The sequence below is a fragment of the Schistocerca serialis genome, chromosome 1 (genome assembly GCF_023864345.2).
Source record: "Schistocerca serialis cubense isolate TAMUIC-IGC-003099 chromosome 1, iqSchSeri2.2, whole genome shotgun sequence".
Classification (NCBI taxonomy): domain Eukaryota; kingdom Metazoa; phylum Arthropoda; class Insecta; order Orthoptera; family Acrididae; genus Schistocerca; species Schistocerca serialis.
In genome coordinates, this window is record NC_064638.1 from 499,104,606 (window position 1) to 499,125,912 (window position 21,307).

The window sequence follows — 21,307 nt, forward strand, 5'->3', positions numbered from 1 at the left end:
CTGCCACTGCAAGGTATTCACTCCTTCCATTTTATTACGGCCTTTGTTGTCTATCTGATATCAACTGCTTTCTTTCCGTCTTCCTTTGTGTAGCCCAACATGAGTCTTTCCATTCCTCTTTATATTACTGTTAGTTTTCTACCAATGAGTTCATTTAATGTCCATGTCACACAGCCATAAATTATTATTGCAGTATACATTGGTCAAAAGCTGTCTTCAGCTCAGCCAAAATCGTAAGACTTCAAAACTGAAGAGTATCTTCTATGAGTTTGCCAGTCTAATTTGATACATCAAAATATGTCTTGTTTAGTTCTCCTTTCACACTTACAAGTTGATCCACACAGACGTATCATGTGACACTTTGCAGTTGAATACTTCCAAATAGATAATCTGTACGAAACAAACCTGAACCCTCTGTGTGCACATCCTCAGGGGGGTCAGTTCGATCCACATTACATATTCATGATGTTTCTATCTTTGGCCAAAATGGACGCTTAATGCAGTAATGGATTCTTGATTTTTGCACTTTCTTAAACTTGATATAGTGTTAATCTGTGACTTGAAAAACAAGATGGTCCCTTGACTGAAATTAACAGCTTGCAAATAAATATTACAACAGCTTTTTGTGGCTCCAAATGTCATTTTCTAATTTCTTCTATTATAAAAACTGAGTCCGCAGCTCATGGTCTCGCAGTAGTGTTCTCACTTCCTGAGCATGGGGTCCCGGGTTCGATTCCCGGCGGGGTCAGGAATTTTCACCTCCCCCGAGATGACTGGTGTTGTTGTGTCCTCTTCATCATCATCATTCATCGTCATTGTGATTGGAGGAAGGCAACGACAAACCACCTCCATTAGGACCTTGCCTAATACAGCTGTGCAGATCTCCCGCATCTTTCCCCTACGCTCTGTCAAGGAGCATGGGACTTTATTTCCATTTCCATAAAAACTAAGGGTAACAGAAATCCATATGCAAATCAAGAAATTCTGCATAATAAGAGTGTGTCTGCCAAATGTGCAAATGCAAACTCTTATGTTATATATGATATGCTAATGTTTCTTGAGCTTCAGGTGCAATGGAGGGTTTGATCTCCCCTTATCCTTTCTACCCTGTAGTTTCCAGATTAGTTCTTCACAGACACTGTTAAATGCCATGACAGATGGCAGAAGGTGTGATCTTCCACACTCACACCACTACTTACAAGATTACTGGCACATTTCCATCTGGTCCACTACCAAATTAGACAATTCTTAATCGCTTGCTTTTTATGAATGTGTGTCATTTGAACAATTGAAAAAGAGGAACAACCATATCTGACGTGATGGAATTTTTCTAATTCATACTTTAATATAATAGAATTCTTGGGACAGGGTAGGCACTAAGATTTCTTGTGCACCTCCTGAAGTTGGAATTTAGAAAGAAAGCTCAATAACACAAGCACCTAGAACGTTGTCCAACATTGCAAATAAAAACTATTAGAAATAAGAAAATATTTTTATTAAAATATTACTAGGATAAACTTACCTTGAACTCTATGAACAACTGATGCAGTTGGAAATCCGACATACATGCTAGGTCTTCAAAGATGACATCTTCCTTATCCCCTTTATATGATGGGTTACGGGCAAGATATGCAGCACTACTTTTCAGCTGTTCATCAGTGTAATTATACCGTAACAACAGAGGGTGATTTGCCATTTTACGCAAATCCATTGTCATACCTATTCCACTCAGACCGTCCCCCTCATTGCCCTAGAACAAACACAAATTTATATTTTATACACACATTCTATATTGGTTGCGACAAAATGAACAACAGCAAATTGTTTCATATAATATACACATCCCATCATCCCATTAAACTTTTAAAGTCACCAAGGCATGGTGATCTGAACTATGATGGAGGAATATGAATATATAGCACATGACAATTAAAATTTATTGTTTCTGTATTTATATTTGCAGTTACACAATTTATTCATACATCCTAACACATTTTTTAAAAAATGACACATTCATTTAATGAGGACTGATGCGTATAGCAAACACTGCATCCTCAATCTGACCAACACATTTTAACTACTGGCACTGTCAATATATTCCCTCCAAACGCCACACAAAGTTGGCACCAATAAGACTACCACTGGGCATGAAGATACTACTGAGCAACTATTAAAACAGCAGCTGCTACTCAGATGACAGAATATGCACAACTGGTTTTCCATTACTTCAACCAGTAATTTCTGTGACTTCCGAATAGAATACAGCAAAAGAAAATATGGATTGTCCTTGTGAGTCAGATACAATAAAAACAAACATTAAACAAGGATGGAGTAATCCCTGCAAAAATTGAGGGAATCTATTTTTGCGGATGATTCTAACTACATTACCCAGAAACACAGCAACAAATCTAGTACGGAAGATTTGGGTTTAACTCCAACACCAGCTAGCTTGTAAAATGAAATATATATTTACCTTTCTTCATTTTGACATGTACATTGGACTGACATAGGCTACATTAAAAGTATACAGGTTGACTGTCATATTTTCAGCTTATAAATTATTGCATGTTACTATTTTTGACATGAAATATAGAATTAATGTTACTAAATTTTCGTTCTTAAAAGCAATATCCAGCTACACTTAACAATAAAAAATGTTTTTCCACATTATGTGATGAAGGGTTGAGTCCCTACAGAAAATGAAGAAATAAAAGCAAAGACTGAACTGTAATCATTTGACTAGGTTTATAATTCTACATTAATAATAAAAAATAGTTTAAAAACTTTGCCTTTGTTTCACAGTGATGGGCCTCATAGTGAGGGCATACTTTCATTGGTCCATCATATGACAGGCCTGGTGTAGCGAGGGCACACACTCCTTAGTACATCGTATGATGGGCCTAATTTTCAAAGAGTTAAAAGTTCCTTTGAAGACAAGGTCAGTTGAGGTGGAACACATGCTCAGATTGGGAAATGATGAGGAACAAAACTGACTGTTCATTTTGAAGAATGCCTTAAGGCATTAGGTGGTCTAGGTGAACCACAGATGACAAAAGTAGGGAGGTGTAAGGTTGTGCTGAGTGGAGACGAAAGCGGGCCACTGCTGAGGTTGCTGTGCTGTTCATTAAATGACTATAATGCTTTTTGCAGTTTAAGGACACAATTTGTCATGTCACACAAAATAAATCCTAATTAGTAATTAAATCATTGTACCCCTACACTACAGATCTACATACAGAAAATCATGCCTATCAGTCTTGCTACTTACCCTAAAGATGACATGTCAAGTTGCAGACAGGCACAATTAAAAGAGACTCACATTAGCTTCTGGCCACAGCCTTTGTCCATAAAAGAGACACAGACACACACCATTCTCTCTCTCTCTCTCTCTCTCTCTCTCTCTCTCTCTCTCACACACACACTCTCACACACACACACACACACACACACACACACACACACACGACCGCCAATTCCAACACCTCGAGTCGAAATGCAGTTGGTGGTCGCGGGCGCGCATGTGTGTGTGTGTGTGTGTGTGTTTGCTTACTGATGAAGACTGTGGTCAAAAGCTGATGTGATGGTGTTTTAACTGTCCCTGACTGCAACTTGACATGTCCTCTTTGCGGTAAGTAGCAATCTGTCTTTTCCTACTTGTTGATGTTCCTACCTGCAGTTCCCAAAATTAATTCTCAATGTTTCAGTTTATGCGTATGTCAATAGTTACCAACTTTTGAATAATGTTGCAGAGAAATATTGATGATTGAAAACTCTGTTACTGCATTGTTTGTTTCCCGACATCACCCTTCATGATACTTGTTTATGTATCTTCCAACATCACATTTTATGTGCAGTATTGTAATTTAATATTGTTTACATCATATTCTTCTTTAAGTTAACATTTTAAGTTTATTTATTTGATTAGTTTTTGGCTACATTCTTTTGTGGGTAAGTGATATTATTTCATTTAAAAAAATAAAAAAAAGATTGAATGCAGCATGATGTATGACAATTTAAATAGAACACTGTATGACAGTGTAAAAATTTAGACATTTTTAGTAACCAATGCTCAAAATTGGCTGACTGCAAAAGGGTTTAGGTTATTTTAGAATAATGACATACAAAAGAGAGATACCAAACTGAAATCTTTAAAGTATGAATGGAAAATACATCCTCTAGGGATGTTTTTGATTCCTGGAGCTGAATAAAAAAATACTTTTACTCAAAACGTGGGAAAGATATTATCTTGAACAGTAATGATCTAAATGAAATAATCTGCAACAAAAAAATCTATGAAGAATAGGAGCAGGAAGAAATAATGCAGAACAAAAGTACCAGAGCTTCAAGCACTGATGGAAAGTACCGAAGCTGAAATCATTATAGGAACAGAAAGCTGGCTAAAGCCGGAGATAAATTATGCCGAAATTTTTGCAGAGGCACAAACTGTGTTCAGAAAGGATCGATTAAATAAAGTAGATGGTGGTGTGTTTGTGTCTGTTGGTAGTAGTTTATCTTGTAGTGTAGTTGAAATAGATAGTTCCTGTGAATTACTATGGGTAGGGGTTATACTCAACAGCCGTACCAAATTAATAATTGGCTACTTCTACCAACCCCCCGACTCAGATGATATAATAGTTGAACGGTACAAAGAAAACTTTAATCTCATTACTAATAAGTACCCCACTCATACAGTTATAATTGGTGGAGACTTCAATCTACTCTCGATTTGTTGGCAAAAATACATGTTCAAAGCTGGTGGTAGACAGAAAACATCTTCCGAAATTGTACTAAATGCTTTCTCTGAGAATTACTTTGAACAATTAGTTCATGAGCCCACACGAATTGTAAATGCTTGCAAAAACACACTTGACCCCTTAGCCACAAATAATACTGATCTAACAGAGAGTGTCATGACGGATACAGGGATTACTGAACACAAGGTCATTGTAGCGAGGCTCAAAACCATATCAACCAAAACCACTAAAAATAAATGCAAAATATATCTATTTAAAACAGCAGATAAAAATTCACTTAATGCCTTCCTAAGAGAGAGTCTCCTTTCCTTCCAAGCTAATTATGTGAGTGTAGACCAGATATGGCTCAAAGATACAGTAATGGCAGTAACAGGGACTGAACCACCATGGTACACAAAACACGTCAGAACACTGTTGCAGAAGCAACGAAAAAAGCATGCCAAATTCAGAAGAACGCAAAATCCCCAAGACAGGCTGAGTTTCACAGAAGCGCAAAATTTAGTGCAGATGCCAATGCGAGATGACTTTAATAGTTTCCACAATGAAACATTGTCTAAAAATATGGTACAAAACCAAAAGAGATTCTGGTCATATGTAAAGTACACCAGTGGCAAAAAAACAGTCAATACCGTCACTGCACGATAACGATGGAAATGCTACAGACAATGGTGCCACTAAAGTGAAGTTACTAAATACAGTTTTCCATAATTCCTTCACGAAAGAAGACGAAGTAAATATTGCAGAATTCGAAACCATAACAGCTGTTAGCATTAGTGACATAAAAGTAGATATCTTAGGTGTCGCGAAACAACTCAAATCACTTAAGAAAGGCAAGTCTTCCAGTCCAGATGGTATACCAATCAAGTTCCTTTCAGAGTATGCAGACACAATAGCACCTTTCTTAGCAATCACATACAACTGCTCACTTGACGAAAGGTCTGTTCCTAAAGACTGGAAAGCAGCCCAGGTCACACCAATATTCAAGAAAGGAAATAGGAGTAACCCATTGAATTACAGACCCATATCACTGACCTCAATTTGCAGTAGGATTTTGGAGCATATAATGTACTCAAACATTATGAATCACCTTGAAGAAAATGACTTATTGATACATAACCAACACGCATTCAGAAAATATTGTTCTTGTGCAACACAGCTAGCTCTTTATTCCCATGAAGTAATGAGTTCTGTCGACAAGGGATCTCAGATCGATTCCATATTCCTAGATTTCCAGAAGGCTTTTGATACCGTTCCTCACGAGCGACTATTAAGCAAATTGCTTGCATATGGAGTATCATCTCAGTTGTGTGACTGGATTCGTGATTTCCTCTCAGAGAGGTCACAGTTCATAGTGACAGACGGTAGACGGTAAATCATTGAGTAGAACAGAAGTGATAGCTGGCATTCTGCATAGGCCCTCTGCTGCTCCTGATTTATATAAAAGATCTAGGTGATAATCTGAGCAGCTCCCTTCGATTGTATGCAGATGACGCTGTAACTTACCGTCTAATAAAATCATCAGATGATCAATTCCAATTACAAAATGCTCTAGAGAGAATATCTGTATGGTGCGAAAAGTGGCAATTAGCACTAAACTAAAAGAAGTGTGAGGTCATCCACATGGATACTAAAAGAAATCCGATAAATTTTGGGTGGACGATAAATCGAACAAATCTACGGGCTGTCACTTCGACTAAATATCTAGGAATTACAATTACAAGCAACTTAAATTGGAAAGACCACATAGATAATATTGTGGGGAGGGTGAAACAAAGACTACGCTATGTTGGCAGAACACTTACAAGATGCAACAAACCCTCTAAAGAGACAGCCTACATTACACTTTTGCATACTCTGCTGGAATATTGCTGTGCAGTGTGGGATCCTTACCAGGTGAGATTGATGGAGGACATCGAAAAAGTGCAAAGAAGGGCAGCTCGTTTCGTGTTATCGTGCAATAGGGGTGAGAGTGACCATGATACGCGAGTTGGGGTGGTAGTCACTGCAACAAAGGCGGTTTTCTTTGCAGCAAGATCTATTTACGAAATTTCAATCACCAACTTCCTCTTCCGAATGCAAAAATATTTTGTTGACACCCTCCTATGTAGGGAGAAATGACCATCATAATAAATAAGAGAAATCAGAGCTCAAACGGAAAGATTTAGGTGTTCCTTTTTCCCATGTGCCGTTCGAGGGTAGAATGATAGAGAAGTAGTATGAAAATGGTTCGATGAACCCTCTGCCAGGCAGTTAAGTGTGTATAAGGATGTAGATGTAGACAACAAGGGTGTATGGATATTTCTATGGACTTTACCTCATTGAACTACTACTTCCAAAACAGCAAATGGACAATACTAGTCATAACTTCAACTTGAAAAAAATGTTCTTATAAACAAGTTATTCCTATTCATAATTTAAGCAACTACGACTCACTTCCCCAGCTTAAAGTTTCCTGTATAAGCATATGAATATCTGCAACTATTATGCTACAGGCACTGTTAGCTAATGTCATCTACAACTTTCACTAGTTAATGAGAACTAGCCAAGGATTCATATTCTACATCTACATCTACATTGATACTCCGCAAGCCACCCAACGGTGTGTGGCGGAGGGCACCTTACGTGCCACTGTCAATACCTCCCTTTCCTGTTCCAGTCGCGTATGGTTCGCGGGAAGAACGACTGTCTGAAAGCCTCCGTGCGCGCTCTAATCTCTCTAATTTTACATTCGTGATCTCCTCGGGAAGTATAAGTAGGGGGAAGCAATATATTCGATACCTCATCCAGAAACGCATCCTCTCGAAACCTGGCGAGCAAGCTACACCGCGATGCAGAGCGCCTCTCTTGCAGAGTCTGCCACTTGAGTTTATTAAACATCTCCGTAACGCTATCACGGTTACCAAATAACCCAGTGACGAAACGCGCCGCTCTTCTTTGGATCTTCTCTATCTCCTCCGTCAACCCGACCTGGTACGGATCCCACACTGATGAGCAATACTCAAGTATAGGTCGAACGAGTGTTTTGTAAGCCACCTCCTTTGTTGATGGACTACATTTTCTAAGCACTCTCCCAATGAATCTCAACCTGGTACCCGCCTTACCAACAATTAGTTTTATATGATCATTCCACTTCAAATCGTTCCGTACGCATACTCCCAGATATTTTACTGAAGTAACTGCTACCAGTGTTTGTTCCGCTATCATATAATCATACAATAAAGGATCCTTCTTTCTATGTATTCGCAATACATTACATTTGTCTATGTTAAGGGTCAGTTGCCACTCCCTGCACCAAGTGCCTATCCGCTGCAGATCTTCCTGTATTTCGCTACAATTTTCTAATGCAGCAACTTCTCTGTATACTACAGCATCATCCGCGAAAAGCCGCATGGAACTTCCGACACTATCTACTAAGTCATTTATATATATTGTGAAAAGCAATGGTCCCATAACACTCCCCTGTGGCACGCCAGAGGTTACTTTAACGTCTGTAGACGTCTCTCCATTGATAACAACATGCTGTGTTCTGTTTGCCAAAAACTCCTCAATCCAGCCACACAGCTGGTCTGATATTCCGTAGGCTCTTACTTTGCTTATCAGGCGACAGTGCGGAACTGTATCGAACGCCTTCCGGAAGTCAAGAAAAATAGCATCTACCTGGGAGCCTGTATCTAATATTTTCTGGGTCTCATGAACAAATAAGGCGAGTTGGGTCTCACACGATCGCTGTTTCCGGAATCCATGTTGATTCCTACATAGTAGATTCTGGGTTTCCAGAAATGACATGATACGCGAGCAAAAAACATGTTCTAAAATTCTACAACAGATCGACGTAAGAGATATAGGTCTATAGTTTTGCGCATCTGCTCGACGACCCTTCTTGAAGACTGGGACTATCTGTGCTCTTTTCCAATCATTTGGAACCCTCCGTTCCTCTAGAGACTTGCGGTACACGGCTGTTAGAAGGGGGGCAAGTTCTTTCGCGTACTCTGTGTAGAATCGAATTGGTATCCCGTCAGGTCCAGTGGACTTTCCTCTATTGAGTGATTCCAGTTGCTTTTCTATTCCTTGGACACTTATTTCGATGTCAGCCATTTTTTCGTTTGTGCGAGGATTTAGAGAAGGAACTGCAGTGCGGTCTTCCTCTGTGAAACAGCTTTGGAAAAAGGTGTTTAGTATTTCAGCTTTACGCGTGTCATCCTCTGTTTCAATGCCATCATCATCCCGTAGTGTCTGGATATGCTGTTTCGAGCCACTTACTGATTTAACGTAAGACCAGAACTTCCTAGGATTTTCTGTCAAGTCGGTACATAGAATTTTACTTTCGAATTCAATGAACGCTTCACGCATAGCCCTCCTTACGCTAACTTTGACATCGTTTAGCTTCTGTTTGTCTGAGAGGTTTTGGCTGCGTTTAAACTTGGAGTGAAGCTCTCTTTGCTTTCGCAGTAGTTTCCTAACTTTGTTGTTGTACCACGGTGGGTTTTTCCCGTCCCTCACAGTTTTACTCGGCACGTACCTGTCTAAAACGCATTTTACGATTGCCTTGAACTTTTTCCATAAACACTCAACATTGTCAGCGTCGGAACAGAAATTTTCGTTTTGATCTGTTAGGTAGTCTGAAATCTGCCTTCTATTACTCTTGCTAAACAGATAAACCTTCCTCCCTTTTTTTATATTCCTATTAACTTCCATATTCAGGGATGCTGCAACGGCCTTATGATCACTGATTCCCTGTTCTGTACATACAGATTCGAAAAGTTCGGGTCTGTTTGTTATCAGTAGGTCCAATATGTTATCTCCACGAGTCGGTTCTCTGTTTAATTGCTCGAGGTAATTTTCGGATAGTGCACTCAGTATAATGTCACTCGATGCTCTGTCCCTACCACCCGTGCTAAACATCTGAGTGTCCCAGTCTATATCTGGTAAATTGAAATCTCCACCTAAGACTATAACATATTGCCCCAGACACGAATTCCAAGCATTTACTGGGAAGTGTACTGCATTACATTCATTCAACCAGACATATTAAGGCCATAGAGCACAAAATTTCTAACACAATGTGTTCTCTCTCTCATGCTCATATTCTGTTGGTATCCTAGGCAATTAATGCTGTTGCAAGCCACATGTTAGTTTGAAAACTGCTGTGCCTGACTAGGCATAGTCCTACTGGAGATGGCATGCCCTTGTTTTCCTCCATCCTTCAAACTGACTAAACCAGTTACAGTGTTCAAGAAGTATAACATGATATCCCAACCATGGTGCAACTTGTAACATTTCACATTATCAAACTGCTGCTACAGGTGAAAGAAAGGTAAGTACCAAAAAACATCTTAGGATGAACTCAGTACTGAACCCAATACCATTATATTTGTAAACTGGCACTTATCCACTATGCCGCACTTGGTATCCCAAGACATATTACGCAAGATGCATATTTCTGCATCAACATTTACTCACCACAAATGAGCAAAGAGAATATATGGCAGAAAACAACTACATTAGTAGCATCATTTGCCTACTCTCTATGCCATTCAGAGAATACATTCCTCCAGTCAGGAAGGGGATTTTTACATAAGACTCTATCACATACTGGATCATTTCATTCTGAGTCATCAGACCGGATTTTAAGGTGAGGAGCTAAGAAATATTCATATAAGGAATTAAAATCTTATTTACATCATGATGTAAATAATGATTTAGGGAAAATTAAATAAATGCTCAGTTTTGGGAAATAGATAGCAATCAGAGGAATAATAATATGAGCTGCCAAAGAACACATTCACACTATCTGGAAAAGAAGATTTAAGTAAATCAGAATTCTTGTACAGTGTTCTGTTTGCAAATATTCAACTGTAAGAAATGGTTGTGAAAATTTATTATACTGAGGTACTGTCAAGATGATGATCTGTTCCTCCAGCTGAAGCAATGTCCACATAATTACACATTTATTTGGTCGACTGCAGCACACATTGCATAAAAGACTATGAATACATCAAATGGAATAAATGTAGCTTATGAACAAAGTAATTCAGTTATGACTATTTTTTGAGACAAATCAAACCTGAAGTCTCAGATCAGCGCACATCGATTCAGTACTAAAAGAATTACAGACTATATTGACAGATGTGGTCTGTGTATCCATCCTGCTTAAGATGATAAATCAATTCATTTGATTATCATAAACTTCAGCATAACACAATCTTAGTTGTTATACTATTTCAATAGCATCCCATAGTTGATTACATTGTGCTCTAATATCAACATTTATTGCACAAGGATTTAACTATTGTGCAACCATCAACATACAACAGCATTTATGAAACTGTATACTAAAAACCATACTTAATAAAAATTATCAGGGTGTACATGTCGTGGACAAGAAAAAAAATCTTTTTCACAGATCTTTCAGTTAAAAATACATTTTTTCCCCAGGTGAAAATACACTACATCCTGGTGAAAGAACATTTTTTCCATTTTATGTGATAATATACTTTGCCTCGAAGCTGTAAACAGTGAAGATTTTATGCGCTTCCCAGCACTTCAAAAGGAAACCCACTAAAAACGATGAATTCTGGAAAGATCTTTGATGCATGGCAACGTTTACACTGCAAATTTTTGCATTATGAAGGTATAAACAGGAATTCCACCAAATAAAGCACAGTAGCTTCTAAAGCACTGAAATTGAGACCGTGATGCACTTTTGTCCGCCAACCATAGCTCATGTCACATAATCTTCCTTTTAAGAATAATTATACTTTTTGTCATCAAAAGTCCATAATTTGTAATCTATGAAAGAACGAAAATAAATATGAAGAACTAACTTTGGAACTTGGTCTTTTTTAGCATGTGTTACCTTTAAGATATATCAAACAGCTCCATGATTTAAGAAATTCACAGCACATTCTCACATTTAACATAATTCATCTGGTATAAACCAAAATTTAGTTTCAAAGTAACGCTCTTCAAACCACCATTCACAATAGTTTCCATGACTGGTAACAAATTTAAACAGTTGTGATGTGTGTTCATCGAAATGAGGCCAACGAGAAAAATGCATTAAAAGCAGTTTGTTGTTACAAAGTATTGCACAATCTTTGACATCCTGTGCTGTCGGCAAATGTTTGTGTATGTGCTGTGTTTTGTTGTTGTAAATGGTGCATTTTATTTACAACTAAAGTTTTACTTTGGTGTTGTTCTCTCACTTATATTTTATTGATGCAGTATTATTCTGCAGTAGCGGATTAAAGTGAAACTCTTTTTTAGTTATCTGCTTGTACCAATCAAAATTTTAAAAAGATAATAAAAAAATACCTGAAAACTAAAATAATGAAAAACTCCCAGAAGTCTAAAAAATTACCAGGTTTTTTCCTGATTTCTCCAGAATGAAAAAACTTCCAAGTTTTTCCCAGTCATCCCAGGGCATATACACCCTAATTGTATGCACAGACTTGGACACTGAGCAAGTTCACAATCTTATTATACTTTTATGAAATGAAATTTCTCCACTTTTTTAATGCCAACTTTTAATCACAAAAAAGCGCTTAAAATTTTAACATGTGTTTCAGGAATATGCTAAATATTTTACTGAAACTACTATAATTCGACATTACCTCCGATAAATCAGTCTCTGTTGCAGCTTTTGAGAAGGCTTTAACCAGGTTATCATACATAATTTTCTGGTTTTTATTCATGGGACACTTCATGAGAGATTCAGTCTTTTTGGGGAGGTCTTTCAATACCTCAGATTTCAGTCGCCTCAGTAGAAATGGTTTCATGATTCTTCGTGCTTGTGCAATCTGTTGTTGCTCAAATTGTGGTTGCTGGTCTTTCTTTTCATTTTCTGCAGCTTGTTTCTGTAAAGAAATGAAAGAGATTTCCAAAATAAAATTATGTTTGATTCTCTGCACAAGAAAATGGATATGCATAATATTTGATGAAGAAAGTACATCGTCATCCCCCCCCCCCCCAACGAAAAAAAATCTCGAAGTTTCATCCTCATACTACCCATGTAATTTTTTTGTTATATATTACAATTACAGTAGGTTTCTTTGAAATTATATAGATTCTGAAACAATGCATACACAAATAGGTTTGATACACTAACAGTGTTCAGTATAAATACAATTCAGCAATTATGAATTTATTTTGATTCATGTGTCACACATGAACCATGGACCTTGCCGTTGGTGGGGAGGCTTGCGTGCCTCAGCGATACAGATAGCCGTACCGTAGGTACAACCACAACGGAGGGGTATCTGTTGAGAGGCCAGACAAACGTGTGGTTCCTGAAGAGGGGCAGCAACCTTTTCAGTAGTTGCAAGGGCAACAGTCTGGATGATTAACTGATCTGGCCTTGTAACAATAACCAAAACCGCCTTGCTGTGCTGGTACTGCGAACGGCTGAAAGCAAGGGGAAACTACGGCCGTAATTTTTCCCGAGGGCATGCAGCTTTACTGTATGATTAAATGATGATGGCGTCCTCTTGGGTAAAATATTCCGGAGGTAAAATAGTCCCCCATTCGGATCTCCGAGCGGGGACTACTCAAGAGGACGTCTACGGATCGGAGCGTGGAACGTCAGGTCCCTTAACCGGGCAGGTAGGTTAGAAAATTTGAAAAGGGAAATGGATAGGTTAAAGTTAGATATAGTGGGAATTAGTGAAGTTCGGTGGCAGGAGGAACAAGACTTCTGGTCAGGTGACTACAGGGTTATAAACACAAAGTCAAATAGGGGTAATGCAGGAGTAGGTTTAATAATGAATAGGAAAATAGGAACGCGAGTAAGCTACTACAAACAGCTTAGTGAACGCATTATTGTGGCCAAGATAGATACGAAGCCCACACCTACTACAGTAGTACAAGTTTATATGCCAACTAGCTCTGCAGATGACGAAGAAATTGAAGAAATGTATGATGAAATAAAAGAAATTATTCAGATAGTGAAGGGAGACGAAAATTTAATAGTCATGGGTGACTGGAATTCGTCAGTAGGAAAAGGGAGAGAAGGAAATGTAGTAGGTGAATATGGATTGGGGCTAAGAAATGAAAGAGGAAGCCGCCTGGTAGAATTTTGCACAGAGCACAACTTAATCATAGCTAACACTTGGTTTAAGAATCATGATAGAAGGTTGTATACATGGAAGAACCCTGGAGATACTAAAAGGTATCAGATACATTATATAATGGTAAGACAGAGATTTAGGAACCAGGTTTTAAATAGTAAGACATTTCCAGGGGCAGATGCGGACTATGACCACAATCTATTGGTTATGACCTGTAGATTAAAACTGAAGAAACTGCAAAAAGGTGGGAATTTAAGGAGATGGGACCTGGATAAACTGAAAGAACCAGAGGTTGTACAGAGTTTCAGGGAGAGCATAAGGGAACAATTGACAGGAATGGGGGAAAGGAATACAGTAGAAGAAGAATGGGTAGCTTTGAGGGATGAAGTAGTGAAGGCAGCAGAGGATCAAGTAGGTAAAAAGACGAGGGCTAGTAGAAATCCTTGGGTAACAGAAGAAATATTGAATTTAATTGATGAAAGGAGAAAATATAAAAATGCAGTAAATGAAGCAGGCAAAAAGGAATACAAACGTCTCAAATATGAGATCGACAGGAAGTGCAAAATGGCTAAGCAGGGATGGCTAGAGGACAAATGTTGGGATGTAGAGGCTTGTCTCACTAGGGGTAAGATAGATACTGCCTACAGGAGAATTAAAGAGACCTTTGGAGAGAATGAGAACCACTTGTATGAATATCAAGAGCTCAGATGGCAACCCAGTTCTAAGCAAAGAAGGGAAGGCAGAAAGGTGGAAGGAGTATATAGAGGGTTTATACAAGGGCGATGCACTTGAGGACAATATTATGGAAATGGAAGAGGATGTAGATGAAGATGAAATGGGAGATACGATACTGCGTGAAGAGTTTGACAGAGCACTGAAAGACCTGAGTCGAAACAAGGCCCCCAGAGTAGACAACATTCCATTGGAACTACTGACGGCCTTGGGAGAGCCAGTCCTGACAAAACTCTACCATCATCTGGTGAGCAAGATGTATGAAACAGGCGAAATACCCTCAGACTTCGAGAAGAATATAATAATTCCAATCCCAAAGAAAGCAGGTGTTGAGAGATGTGAGAATTACCGAACAATCAGTTTAATAAGCCACAGCTGCAAAATACTAACACGAATTCTTTACAGACGAATGGAAAAACTAGTAGAAGCCGACCTCGGGGAAGATCAGTTTGGATTCCGTAGAAATACTGGAACACGTGAGGCAATACTGACCTTACGACTTATCTTAGAAGAAAGATTAAGGAAAGGCAAACCTACGTTTCTAGCATTTGTAGACTTAGAGAAAGCTTTTGACAATGTTGACTGGAATACTCTCTTTCAAATTCTAAAGGTGGCAGGGGTAAAATACAGGGAGCGAAAGGCTATTTACAATTTGTACAGAAACCAGATGGCAGTTATAAGAGTCGAGGGACATGAAAGGGAAGCAGTGGTTGGGAAGGGAGTAAGACAGGGTTGTAGCCTCTCCCCGATGTTATTCAATCTGCATATTGAGCAAGCAGTAAAGGAAACAAAAGAAAAATTCGGAGTAGGTATTAAAATCCATGGAGAAGAAATAAAAACTTTGAGGTTGGCCGATGACATTGTAATTCTGTCAGAGACAGCAAAGGACTTGGAAGAGCAGTTGAACGGAATGGATGGTGTCTTGAAAGGAGGATATAAGATGAACATCAACAAAGGCGAAAAACGAGGATAATGGAATGTAGTCGAATTAAGTCGGGTGATGTTGAGGGTATTAGATTAGGAAATGAGACACTTAAAGCAGTAAAGGAGTTTTGCTATTTGGGGAGCAAAATAACTGATGATGGTCGAAGTAGAGAGGATATAAAATGTAGACTGGCAATGGCAAGGAAAGCGTTTCTGCAGAAGAGAAATTTTTTAACATCGAGTATAGATTTAAGTGTGAGGAAGTCATTTCTGAAAGTATTTGTATGGAGTGTAGCCATGTATGGAAGTGAAACATGGACGGTAAATAGTTTGGACAAGAAGAGAATAGAAGCTTTCGAAATGTGGTGCTACAGAAGAATGCTGAAGATTAGATGGGTATATCACATAACTAATGAGGAGGTACTGAATAGTATTGGGGAGAAGAGGAGTTTGTGGCACAACTTGACCAGAAGAAGGGATCGGTTGGTAGGACATGTTTTGAGGCATCAATGGATCACCAATTTAGTATTGGAGGGCAGCGTGGAGGGTAAAAATCGTAGGGGGAGACCAAGAGATGAATACACTAAGCAGATTCAGAAGGATGTAGGTTGCAGTAGGTACTGGGAGATGAAGAAGCTTGCACAGGATAGAATAGCATGGAGAGCTGCATCAAACCAGTCTCAGGACTGAAGACCACAACAACAACAACATGTGTCACAGAAAGTTTTTGTGTTGAGAAGAACAGATTTATGGGTAAAACCTTCTAGATGATGACTCAGTATAAGAAATGTATTGGAAGGAAAGTGAACCAATGTATAAAGAAAGGAAACTCATTGTTATTTTCCAACATTGAAGTCACAGGAGGTGGATTGCTATTACCAATATTTGTCTATCTTCACAGCAAAATTTTAGTTTCCTGGCGTTTCTGTCATATGATTAAAAAAAAAAATGCTTTCTGGCATTTCAGCAGCACAAATAATATATGACTTTCAAATCACTAGCACTCCATTACAAATTTCATCAGTTTCTTGTGATTCTTTATCTCCCATGCCTTTACTTTGGGGCAGAATTCAACAGTATAGTTACGTTAAACATAATTTTCCATAATCTGAATGAGTTCAAAAATATCTTAATAGTATGTTTCATAATCATAAACTGTTCCGTTTTTGTGGTACATAAAAAAAGAAAACAATAATGTGCATATTATATCACTAACAATAAACATGGTTTACTGCAACAGTCATGTAATTTATAATGTTTGCTTTTTCAAGAGGTTTTCCACATCACACACTTCAGTTTTCACCAAAGCAAGCTATGTAATGTAGATATGATCCGGAAAAGCAAAGTATCTTCATTAAAATGTTTTCATTCAAAGAAGCAACTTCATTCATTCATATTATTGTTTGCTTATACAATGAAAGCAAGATGGCGTCACGTGTGGAAGTAATAATAAATCGTTCTCCAGAAATTGACTTAAAAGTATCAGTTAGCTGTTTATATTGTAGCGAAATTGTTCGTAAAGGTGTCAGACTTTGTTCTGTGAGACAAATTTGGTGTCATACGAAATGTATTGTAGAAGTAAATTTGGAAAACTCGGACTGTAATTGCGGCGTAGTGACTTGTAACGGACGCCGAGCCGCAACAGAAATGGTATATTCTGGTGTTGAAGATTGTGTAGCGAGTGCATTGCAGCGTGATCTTGAACTTAGCAAAAAATACGCATCAGTGCTTCTCAACATGCTTAAGTATATCTCAAGCAGTTCTCATTGTAACGGCATACTAACAGAAACTAGCCGTGACTTTGAAATACCTAAAAAGTTCCGCTCCAAATCTGGTGAAACAGTGTACAAAGTACCGTTGCAGAATCGTTTTGATGCCTTGTATCCAGGCACAAACACGATAGGCCGCGAAACGTGTGAACTAAACAAACATTCACAAGAAAAGTGCATAAACACAATTTCTGAGTGCAATGAAACACAAGCCTGTTACACAACTGTACAGACTGATGTAAACACAGTAGGCCTAGCGGAAGAAACGTGTGAAGTGAACAAATTCAAAATTGATAAATGCATTATCGGAAGAACGAAGACGAAAAAGTGTTATAAACGTACAAAAGTAACAGTTTACTCTGATAACCATGGACGAAATCTTGCAGAAATATTGTGTGCTGAACACAATGTGATAGCGTGTGGATATATTAAACCAGGGGCTCCTATACAGGAAGTAGCTAAAAACATTGAGCAAGACAGATTACAAAACAAAAATCGGCGCATTGTACTGATTGCGGGCGCAAACGATGTGTATAGGAATGAACTGGCAACTGCAGTCCGCAACCTAAAGAAAACTCTTCATGCTACCGAAAAGGACACAGTGATAGTAACAGGAATACCTCATAGGCATGATCTCATACCTAATTCTTGCGTAAATTTAGAAATTAAAAAAGCAAACAGGCAATTCCAGAAAATCTGTAAAGCCTACTCAAATGCCTATTTTCTCAGTGTGAATTTTCTTCAGAGATGCAGCTACACAAATCATGGAATGCACCTAAACAGAAGAGGCAAAAGACTGCTCAGTGAAAAAATCAGTGAAACTTTAGACAAACTCAACATGCAAGACGACTTTTTAACTGAAACTGTTATGCCACTGGACTTTCATGCAGAAAGCAATGATGACCAAAACACACATTCAAAGGAGGTTACAGCAGAATTAGCCGCCATCCCAGGCTATCCCAATAGCAAAAACGATGAAAACTCAACACTAGTAGAAGTAAGAGAGGCAGAAACACCAGCACAACTGCCACCAGTGTCACTAAAAGCAGCAGTACCAGAAACAGCAGACACAGCACCGTCAGCAGCAGCACAATCAACAGAAGCAGTACAGACAACAGGAGCAGCAGCAGTTCCAACATCAGCAGTGGCAGAAAAGTACACAACCTCACATGGAGCAACAAGCAGACGGAAGAGAGTGCCTCCCTCCCATCTGCAAGATTTTTTAGTCACAAGCATGATGAAAAAGAAACCTCCAAGATAAGTAACATTAAATCTCTAACAGTGCTTCACCAAAACATTCAGAGTATAAAAAGCAAAGTGCAACAGCTAGAAGTTGAGTTACAATCCTTAGACAGTCCAGTTATCTGCATCACAGAGCACTGGTGCAAAGTCAATGAAATTCAATACATAAATTTGCCCTCATATGTACTAGCTTGTTCTTATTGCAGAAACTCAATGAAAGGTGGAGGATCATGTATTTTTGTTAAGAGTGGTATTTCATTTAAAGTCAGGAATGATATTATCCTACTAAGTGTAGACAAGCATTTTGAAGTGTCAGCAGTAGAGATACCAGCTGTAGATATGCCCAAAAAACTAATTGTACTATGTGTATACCGTTCTCCCAGTGGTGATTTAGAAACATTCTTTTCAAAACTTATGCAAAGCCTAGAACAAGTGTCATCCCTGAAAAGTAATATACTCTTGTGTGGTGACTTAAACATTAACACAGCTAAGGCAGATGAAACCAGTAACACTTTTCTGAATATTCTGAATAGTTTTGGCATGTCCTCTTTAGTTAATTGTGCAACAAGAATAACCAAACACTCAACATCTACCATTGACCATGTAGCTACAGATATAGGTGGGGAAAACTGTGTCATAACTGTCAAAAATCTTGGACTGTCAGATCATTTATGCCAAATCATAAAAGTAAAAGCTTCTGTAGAAAAACCAGTAAACCTCCACATGTTTAAAAGAGTCTACTCAGACGCAGCAATACAAAAATTTTGCTTACAATTAAGACATGAAAGATGGGAAGAAGTATATTCAGAAAATAATGTGAATCAGAAATTCTCCAAATTCATGTCGGAGTTTAAGATAATATTCGAAGAAGCCTTCCCCAAAGCACTAAGTTCTACTGGAACATCCACCAAAAATAAGTGGATTACCACAGGAATTAGAAAATCTGCCCAAACTTTTAAATACCTAAACTCTATAAAAAACAACAACAGTGATCCAGATTTTCTTCATTACTACAGAAACTATAAAAAAATCTATAGGAAGGTGCTCAATGTTGCAAAAAAAAAAAAAAAAAAAAAAAAAAAAAAAAGGCCAATGATAGACTAATAAATCTAGCTAAAAATAAAAGTAAAGCTACATGGACTATAGTGAAACAAGAGACAGGAACAGCAACACAAAGGCAAATAAACACCCAAATCAGGAACAAAGAAAACCTAACAAGTACCCCAAAAGAACTAGCAAACTTTGTTAATTCTTACTTTAGTAGTATAGCTACAAAGTTACAGGAAAATTTTTCAAAATCTCATAATCCACGAACACGGGAATATACATCAAATTCAATGGTATTGCTACCCACTACTGAGGAAGAAGTATGTAATGTGGTAAGGAAATTAAAGAGCAAAAATTCAGCAGGTTTAGATGAAATTCCAATGTCTGTGCTGAAAAAATGCATAAATAGTATCAAAGCCCCCCTAACCAATATCATAAATGAATCTTTCAAAGCCGGTTGTTTCCCTGATTATCTGAAACATGCAAAAATTTTACCTCTACACAAAAAAGATGATGTAGAAAACATTGAGAACTACAGGCCAATTGCCCTACTGTCATCATTTTCCAAAATAATAGAGTCCATAATGAAGAACAGACTTATGAGCTATCTAAACAAATACAACCTTCTTTCAAATGACCAATTTGGTTTCAGACCAGGCAGAGATACAGAAATGGCAATAGCACATTTCACTAAAGTGGTTCTAGAAGCACTGGATGAAGGCAACTATGTATCTGGCATATTCCTTGACCTGTCAAAGGCCTTTGATACAGTTGACCACCAGAATCTATTACTTAAGTTAGAAGCACTAGGAGTAAGAGGGGTAATCAACAAATGGTTCCATTCATACCTTAAAAATAGAGTACAGTGGGTAGAGATCTCGCATGTCTCCAGTAGATCAAAGTTCATAGAAAAACACCTGTCAGATCCACAGCATATTAATATTGGGGTCCCTCAGGGAAGTGTGCTGGGTCCGGTGTTGTTCTTGATTTATATAAATGACTTTCCACAATATATCCGACATGGAGAGAAGATATTGTTTGCCGATGACAGCAATATTATAATCACCAGTGAGACATCAGCACAAATGTTGGAAAATTGTAATGAATCACTGAAAGATGTCTACAAATGGTCTACAGAGAATAAAGTGACCTTAAATATTAAGAAAACAAATAGCATACGCTTTAGAATAAACAGAAAAAACAGTCCCCTAAAGTTAAAGCTACATAACACCTCTGTAGACGAAGTGCCCACCACAAAATTCCTAGGGTTGCATATTGACAGCCAGCTTAGGTGGAGTGAACATGTAAAAAAACTCACAAAAAAGACATCTACAACGTGTTACGCACTTAGAGTTCTCTCCTCAGTATGCAGCGATGAATGTCTAAGAACTGTATATTTTAGCTATGTACATTCAGTCATAAGCTATGGGATAATTTTCTGGGGAAATAATGTACTCAACTTACAAACAGTTTTTAAAGTGCAGAAGAGAGCAGTGAGAATTATAACTAAAAGCAGTAAGTGGGCTCACTGCAGAGAACTATTCAAAATACTTGGTATTCTAACTGTTCCCTGTTTATTTATGTTCCACACTATAGTATATATAAAGAAAAATATAGTGAATTATAGTACAAACAGCATTTTACACAGCTATAGCACAAGAACAAGCCACTGCCTTCATCTAGATAGGAGAAACAAGCATAAGACCCAAAAAAGTTTCTTGTATCAGGGTGTAAAATTGTATAACAAGCTGCCACAGGAAATCAAAGAAATTAA

At 38.1% G+C, this 21,307-nt stretch overlaps 1 protein-coding gene across 3 annotated transcripts in view; it reads right to left on the bottom strand.

Moving 5' to 3' along the window:
- LOC126474037 (SWI/SNF-related matrix-associated actin-dependent regulator of chromatin subfamily A containing DEAD/H box 1 homolog) overlaps positions 1 to 21,307 on the bottom strand; it is a 182,422-nt gene that overhangs the window by 34,990 nt on the left and 126,125 nt on the right. For all 3 annotated transcript variants that reach the window (XM_050101456.1, XM_050101462.1, XM_050101448.1), the window contains exons 12-13: positions 12,368 to 12,610; positions 1,523 to 1,750 (exon numbers count right to left, since the gene is read on the bottom strand). In XM_050101456.1, the coding sequence (XP_049957413.1) occupies positions 1,523 to 1,750; positions 12,368 to 12,610 (471 nt within the window). The remainder of the gene's footprint in view (positions 1 to 1,522; positions 1,751 to 12,367; positions 12,611 to 21,307) is intronic.